At 53.5% G+C, this 7841-nt stretch overlaps 2 protein-coding genes across 14 annotated transcripts in view; one reads left to right on the forward strand and one right to left on the reverse strand.

The window, feature by feature from the left end:
- The window catches only part of Tmem200b (transmembrane protein 200B), a 3227-nt gene extending 1232 nt beyond the window's left edge, over positions 1–1995 (forward strand). Inside the window, exon 4 of the mRNA XM_055610984.1 lies at positions 1–1995. Within this exon, the coding sequence (XP_055466959.1) occupies positions 1–670 (670 nt within the window). The 3' untranslated portion in view covers positions 671–1995.
- The window catches only part of Epb41 (erythrocyte membrane protein band 4.1), a 140186-nt gene continuing 133791 nt past the window's right edge, over positions 1447–7841 (reverse strand). For all 13 annotated transcript variants that reach the window (XM_055611033.1, XM_055611028.1, XM_055611034.1 and 10 more), the window contains 3 exons: positions 6682–6762; positions 4505–4609; positions 1447–3937 (listed from right to left, as the gene is read on the reverse strand). In XM_055611033.1, the coding sequence (XP_055467008.1) occupies positions 4511–4609; positions 6682–6762 (180 nt within the window). In that variant the 3' untranslated portion in view covers positions 1447–3937; positions 4505–4510. The remainder of the gene's footprint in view (positions 3938–4504; positions 4610–6681; positions 6763–7841) is intronic.

The following is a 7841-nucleotide window of genomic DNA, read 5'->3' on the forward strand; positions in this document are numbered from 1 at the left end:
CGTGGTGCTGGTGGGCATGGGCATCGCGGTGGCGGGCTACTGGCCCGGCCGCGCCGCCCACGGCCCGAGGAGCGGCCGCGCGCACGGGCCCCACGAGCGCCTGCGGCTGCTGGGCCCGGTGATCATGGGCGTCGGCCTGTTCGTGTTCATCTGTGCCAACACGCTGCTCTACGAGAACCGCGACCTGGAGACGCGGCGGCTCCGCCGGGGGGTGCTACGGGCGCAGGCGCTGCGGCCGCCCGACGGCCCCGGCTGGGACGCGCTGCTGCCCAGTTCCTCCAACGGGTCCCCGGGAGCCGTCGCGGAGCCCGAGACCTGGGACCTGGCCCCGAGGCGGGGACCTTCGCCCGTCCCGTCGGTTCGCAGCCTGCGGTCCGAACCTGCCAACCCTCGCTCGGGTCTGCCCGCGCTGCTCCACAGCTATCCACTGAAGGGCCCGGGGCTGCCGCCACCCTGGGGTCCTCGGACTCAGACTGGCCACGTGATCATCACCGTGCAGCCCTCGGGTTCCTGCATCGAGCACTCCAAGTCTTTGGACCTGGGCTTGGGGGAGCTCCTCCTGGGGGCCCCGGCGTCTCGGGACTGTGCCCACCGAAGCTGGCCACGGCTGGACCGACTCAGCCTGGGGGGCTACGCCAAGTTAGGAGGGGACTTGGGGTCCCGGGTCTGAGGTGCAAGGGCTAACCTGCTGCGAGGCTACCAGCATGGACCGTGGGACTGGGACACAAGTCCAGTGTCCAAAAGCTGCTCCGGTGACCCCCGAGGCTAGGATGGATGGTGCGGTGGCAGCAGCCGCCGAGGCTCCAGACCTGCATGTGTAGCGCAGTGCCAGCTGCGGCGGGCGAGCCCGGGACGTGTGTTTATGTGGACACCAGCATGATTCAGCCTCAGGAATTTCTTCAGCCCCTGTGGCCTTAGCCCGGGACCGGTACCTGAGGGGCTGCAGGCTAGGCCAGCTAGGCCAGGAGCATCCGGGGATGCACCAGGGACCTCGGCAAACTCCCAGCTGCCTCCAAGATGGCAGTGGTGACTGGAGGTGGGAGCCCGGGGGAAGGTGGGCAGTGAGGTGGAAGGGCGAGCCTCTGCAGCCGTCGGGGGCAGCGGCTGCATCTCTGTTACCACCTCAAGTCCGCTCTCCCCTCAGCTATGCGGGCTCTGTCCCGGCAGGCTAACTACTGCCAGTGCCCTGACCTGGGGTCGGACTGCCCCCGGGAGACAGGTCCCACCTTAGTCCGGCCCATGCCGCAAAGCCTGCCCCCGTTGGCAGCCGGCACCCGCCAGTTCTCAGCAGTTCCCTTCCACAGCGCAGAGTGCGCGCTGGCCAGCGTGGGCAGCTCACTGCACGGCGGCTTCCCTTCTCGTCTCCCTGCCCAGGTCTAACTTTTTTTTTTTTTTTTTGCCCGCTTTTGTTAGAAGAGAAACTTAAGAGTGCATCAGTCCTCACAGTCAGGCTTTTTTTTTTTTTAAGTTTATTGAAAAATGCCATACAAGAAGCAAGAGCAAACACTTACCTACACACTACAGCCACGCCTGTCACTAAGAAAGGCGCAGACAGCAGGCCCCACTACTGCTATCTCACCTAAGGGTTTCAGCTGGACTCTGCCGCCATAGTTCCTATTTTGTCAAATGTAAACAACTACTTGATATGATTCATAATTTTTTAAAAATTTTACAAAGCTCCTTCATTTTTGTCATCAAAATAATACATCTGAGAGATTTGTAAAAACCACCAGCCTGGGGCTATTTCCCATGAGCACTGGGGTGCTGGCCTCGGAGCTCAGCTCCATTTCTCAAGGTGGCCAGAGCTCCCCAACCCCAGCTGCTCAGCATGCCCCAGAATACACTGCTGGCCTGGGGGAGGGGCCCCGGAGGTAGCCTCCTGGGGCCCCAGCTTAGGAATATAGGGCTGGCGTTGTGGGTGGGTGGCAGAGATCTCATGTGGCTTGAAGGAAATCTACTTCTGAAGTAAAAATAAAACTGCAGTTGGGATTGTTACTGTGGTGTGCCTGAGTCACTTTGGGAAAGCTCCTGCCAAGTCTCTGACCCTGGAGTTGGGACTCCCCTCCCCCTTCACTCCTTCTACCTGGACAGAGTCTGTTCTCTACACACAACTGCAGAAAGAAAGAAGAAAATCCAAACAATTACCATATCCCAAGATCTGTTGCCAGAGCCAGCAAAGGAGGGGGAGGAGGCTGGAGGGACATCAGAATTCTGGCCCAATTTGCAGACAAGGCGGCAGAGAGGAGCAGAGCTCAGGTGCCCAGCTCTGAGGTCCTGATGAGGCTGGCCTGGAGCACGGCGCCGAGCGGGCAGGTGTCCTCCCACTCTATTTCAGAGCCGGGTGGGAGCTTCCTCCACACTAACACGGCTCCCTGCAGCACAGCCCTCTGGCTCAGCCCCAGACTGCAAGCTGGCTTCTGGGAGTGGAACCCAAGCCTTCCTCTCCACCTGGGCTACTCCTCCTTAGAGCAAGCTGCCACTGGTAACAGTCTCAGGGAGCTAAAACTGCACACTCAAAACCAGTTCAAAAGTGGCTGAATTTGTATACAGCAGTGGGCCAGGAGGGCAGAAACTGCATGGCTTCTGACTTTACTCCTGCTTGCTACCCTTCAGTGCCCAAGCACCCGCTGTCAACCCTCATGAAGTTCATTCCAGCCTAGAATTAGGATTTGACTAATCTTCCAGGCAGATGTTTGTAGGAAGTTAGCTGGAGGATTACTGAGGCCCAGATCGGGATGAAAAAAACCACCTCAAATTCTCACCACCAACTGGGGACATCAGGCTCCCTTTTCAAAATGAATATTAAAAAACAGGAAACTAAAGCCAAAATCCACCATAAAATCAAGCCTCAAAACCTTACAGACAGACTTCTCAGGCGATTGAGTGGGGATGCGCAGAGCTGCTCACACCCACCCTGACTGGGATGGCCACCAGGAGATGGAAACAGCCTTTCTCCTAGAGGGCACCTTCAGGCCTGTCACAGAAAGGTCACAGAAAGCACCCTCTTCCCTGAGCCACACCCCTTACCACACCAGGTGGGAGGAGGCCCAGGCTGAGGCTGGAAAGACTCCTTAACAGGATCCAACTGAGGTAAGGGCACCACTCCCCTGGGTGAAACTTGCTCCCGGAACAAGACCTGATTTTTTTAAAACCTCATTAACTTTTCTTCCCCAAACTACAACTAAAAATGTTCCATTGGCACTTTTGGTCAAAAGTGCCTAATTTTTCCATGAGTTCTGGTCTCCAGAGATGGGAGCTGGGGAGCACTTGATGAAGCTGTGTTTCCAGTGAGGGCCAGGGCAGCTGGGGAGGTGAAGGCCACAGAAGCATTCAAATGTTCACAGTATCGGCTCTCTCTGAAGCAACTAATTTCTTTGACTTAAAGAAGCTCCAAACAGAAGGGGGTGACATCATGTGCTCAGCGGAGGTCTCTGCCTTACCAAACACCCTGCAATGGGAGGCCACGTTTCTGGGGTCTGTGACCAGGGCATTTGCCCTGCCTGACATTCACTGGTACATGAAGTTTTTGTGTCATCAGAGGGTATGGAGCTCAGGGAGGAGCAGGAGGTCCCACTGAGCTGGCTCTGGCCTCTAGTGGCTGACAGGGTCTCTGGAGGTCTGGAGAAGTTTGTGGATCCTCTCAGGGTCTGAGTTGAAAATGAGTGAGGAAAGGCTAGGTGAGGGGTTACCAACCACCCCATAAAAAAACCAAAATGTCTTAAAAACAGTTCATAGAGCGAAAGGTTGACAATTTCTGTATCACAATATAGAGAACATCCGTGGCATCTCTTGGTAAAAATTCTGAATAGAAAATGAAGTTGGTTTTCTGTGGTGTGGAACAGTCTTCAAAGTATGAAGTCTGGCTGTTGCAGGCTGGCTTCTTTACCACATGCTGGCTTCTCTTGAAAGGGGGAAAAGGGAGGGGGCGGGGCAGTCCCTAGAGGGAAGAAAGAGCACAAGTTTGAAGCCCGAAGGTGCAAGCTTTGAGCAGTACCACCAGCTTCTCCGGGCTGGAGAGCTGCACTGGCTACCCTCTTTACTGTCCTCTTTAGACGTGCATTCATCTGGACCCTGCATGCCCAGCCACCTGGCCAGGCCCCAGAGCGCCACACTTCCCAACACCCATGCATTCCTCCAGAAGTCTGGCCCTGCTCTTCTGAGCTCTGTTCTTCAGCCCTCCTTGCCTCTGGCCAACTGCTCCTGCAGTTGCCAAGGGCAGAATAACAATGCGTGCAGGGGACAGCAGGGGACTCAGAGGTGGGTGACGGTTCAGACCCAGGTGTGACCTATCTCCTACTCAAAGCTGCTGGCAACACTAACACAGGACACACATGACCTGGCCACTCTGGTTGGAGTCACACAGTGAAGGCTAGCTATGCCGTAACTTCACTGAGTCCAGTGTAGACGTGTTTTGGGGTCAGGAGCCCCCGAGCACCCGGAGCTCCTTAGAACACTCTCTGGCTGAGATGGTGGCACTCCCCCACCCCAGCAGGAACACCCCTACCTGAGCTCACTCCTCAGAGATCTCAGTCTCCTGGTGGACAACCACCTTGGTCACTGACATGTCTGGGTGCTGTTCCTTGGCCTCCTTGATGGCTTGTACGAGGACCTGTGAAAAAAGTCAAAGCCAGTCAGGCAATGAGCAACCCAGCTGGTGAAGGAAGCCTGGGGCATTTCTGTAATGATGGTGGGAGCAGGCAGCACACAGCACAGCCCAAGTGGAGCAGTGCCTTGTCCTGTCTTGTGGAAGGAAGCTCTTGGACCAAGACCACAGAGGCAGGGAAGGACAGAGGTTTTCTGCAGAGAAACAGGCAACCTCAAGAGAAGGTTCGTTCACGGGGTGAATCTAGATCACAAACTGTTCAACATGGGAACATGGAGAGTCAGGTCAGGAAGGTGAGGAGGCACACAGCTTTTAAAAAAGAAGAGGTGTCTTGGTAAAAAGTGGAAGGAAGGCAGGAAGACAGGCAGGCAGGCTGACCCGTGGCACACTAGGTGCTGGCCTAAGCACACTGATTTACTTAATCTTCACAACGGTTCCGCTCTAAGAGTTCCACTCTATAAACAAGGAAGCTGCAGGCAACACAGATGCCAAGTTGCTTTACAGCTAGGAGCGCGACCAGGCTTTGAATATGAGTCTCTTCTTTGCCACACAGTCAACCTTAGGTTCCAGGGTGTCAGTCGGAGCCCCGGAAGGAGTCTAGATTACTATGGAACTATAGAGATTACTACTAGGCTACTGCAGAGCACAGAGGGGCAGTCACGGCAGGCAGGGGCACCTGGCAGGGAAGCCTATTAGAGTTAGAGCTATTTGCCCGATGCTTCCTAAGGACAATCTCCAGCCCAGACTAGGAGGAGACAGCTTCTGGCATCTAGATTCCCACAAAACCTGCTATCTCTGCTGGCCCTGCTCCTCTTCAGTGACCCAGCTGCTACACTCTAGGCCTAGCTCCATCAAGCCCTCTCCCTGGAGGCTCCACCTCCCTCTAAGAAAGCCTACGTGCAGCTTTCATCAACAGTCCTTCCTAAAGTGCCTCCTCTCAAGCCCGAGCCAGCGAACCACGCCTCCTCCCTCCCAGAGCCTTCAGTTCCAGGAGAAAAAACAAAGAACCCTGAGCTCTCTCTGAGCCATCAAGTATCATTACAGTGACTCTGACCCACGTTCATCTTCATTTTACAGGGTGAAGCCACAGCTCCAAGTTGCTCAGGGGTGTATACAATAGATCAGGGGCAGAGTTAGGGTTCAGACCTTTACTCCAAATACCTTCTGCCCCACAGCTCTTGCTGTCAAGAGCACAGATAACACGCAGCAGGGTTCAAGCCATAGACTTCGGACTGGTGTTAAGAGAGACCCACTGAGCTCAGCACACAGGCCACAAGGCCCCTACTTGGGTTTCCAGGCTTTTTTCTGGGACCCTGGGCACAGTATCCAAAGCAGTGAGTTCCAACCCTGCAGCTCCGCCCAGCTGTTCTCGGGTACATCAGCAGAGAGGCCAGCCCTGCCCTGGCAGGCCTGTCCCTTCCAGCCTCTTTCACCCCCTCTCCTCGGCAGCTCCACTGTGCTAACAGCACCCAGCAGAGAATTGGGAACATCAGTTCTGACCTTATTATTTGCTAATTGCTTGTAGCACACAATTAGCACCTAATTAACATAAAAACATAGAATTTTTAGCACCCAGAAGGACCCAGGAATTATCTGGATCAACTCACTATCTTTTAGAGAGAAAAACATCAGATGTGAAATGATCTACCCACGGTTACACAGCAAACGGTGAGAGACCTGGGCCACAGAACGGGTTCCACGCCTCCTGGTGTCTTAGCCGTCTCCTGCTCTTCCCTGTGCAGTCTGCTCAGCTACTGCAGTCCTTGTGGGTAGGGCCAGCACCTCCCCTCTGGCCTCCGAGGACTTGGAGCCCACATGCACTTGCCATCTCCTCCACGCACACTTACTTCTTGTTATTTGAGACAGGGTCTCAGTGTGTAGCTCAGGTTGCCTGTGGTGAACTTCCTGCCTCAGCCTCCTGAGCGCTGGCACGACAGGAGTGGGTGGCCACCATGCCTAGAACTGCCTGCCTAGCACTAACAGCTCCATCCCCTCAGGCTTCCATGTTTCTCTTGAGAGCGAAAGCAGCTGTTTGGGGATGCTGCTGTGCCCATCACGGCCCCCTGCGGCCTCCCTACCTGATCATGGTCGATGTCAGTATCTCCCGTGATCACAATTCTTTTCTCAATCCGGGTCTCGGAAATCCCACCTTTCACAGTCTGTAACCAAAGCAGACGCCGGTTGAGTGTCACACACAGCAGGAAAGAAAAGCAAGACAGCCCGATGATTCTAAAGGCTCCCGTCCACATGTTTTGTATATTTGTTTGTTTGTTATTTGAGAATGCAGCCCAGGCTGAGCACCGTGAGGCTGGCACTACCCAGGAGGGGGGTCCTGCTCCCCAACCTTAGGCTACTAGACTCTTTAGTATATGAACAAAAGAAACAGTTTGTTATTTACTTTCTTTATTCTTTTAAAAAAGATTTATTTATTCTAAATAAAACTAACACTCTGTTTTCATGCATACCAGAAGAGAGAATCAGATTCCATCACAGATGGTTGTGAGCCACCATGTGGGTACTGGGAATTGAACCCGGGTCCTCTGGAAGAGTTCTTCTAGAGCCATCTCTCCAGCCCTACTTTCTTTTTCTTCTTTCCAAATACTACAGAAACCCAGCAAGGAAGAGTGGCATCCCTTTTGGTTCTATATTTTTACTTGAGTATGTTTAGGATGAGAACACAGCTTCAAACTGGGACTTCCTATTTTAAAGCATTTCACATTATTAACGTCAAAAGAGCCTAAATAATCTTAAGTAGGGACAAACAAGGAAGACCAAGACTCAGACACATGGCTTGCTATCATCTGTGTCTTATGACAAAGCCTGGACAAATTTTTTTTCTTTCTTTTCTTTTCCTAAATGTCTTACCTATGACAAATTGCAGGCCAGGTGTGGTGGAGCAAACCTGTAACTCCAGCACTTCTGAGCCTGAGGTGAACTTGTGAGTTCCAGGTCAGCCTGGGCTACAGAGTGAGTTTCAAGCTAGTTTGGGCTACAGAATGAGATACCTCGATGAAAGAAAAAGAGAGAGAGAGAGAAAGAAGGAAAGAAAGAGAGAAAGAGAGAGAGAGAAAGAAGGAAGGAAAGAAAGAAAGAAAGAAAGGAAGGGAGGGAGGGAGGGAGGAAGGGAGAGAAGGAGGGAGGGGAAGGAAGGAAGGAAGGAAGGAAGGAAGGAAGGAAGGAAGGAAGGAAGGAAGAAAGAAAGAAAGAAAGAAAGAAAGAAAGAAAGAAAGAAAGAAAG

Source organism: Psammomys obesus, unplaced genomic scaffold (genome assembly GCF_907164565.1).
Source record: "Psammomys obesus unplaced genomic scaffold, mPsaObe1.curated_primary_1811, whole genome shotgun sequence".
NCBI lineage: Eukaryota > Metazoa > Chordata > Mammalia > Rodentia > Muridae > Psammomys > Psammomys obesus.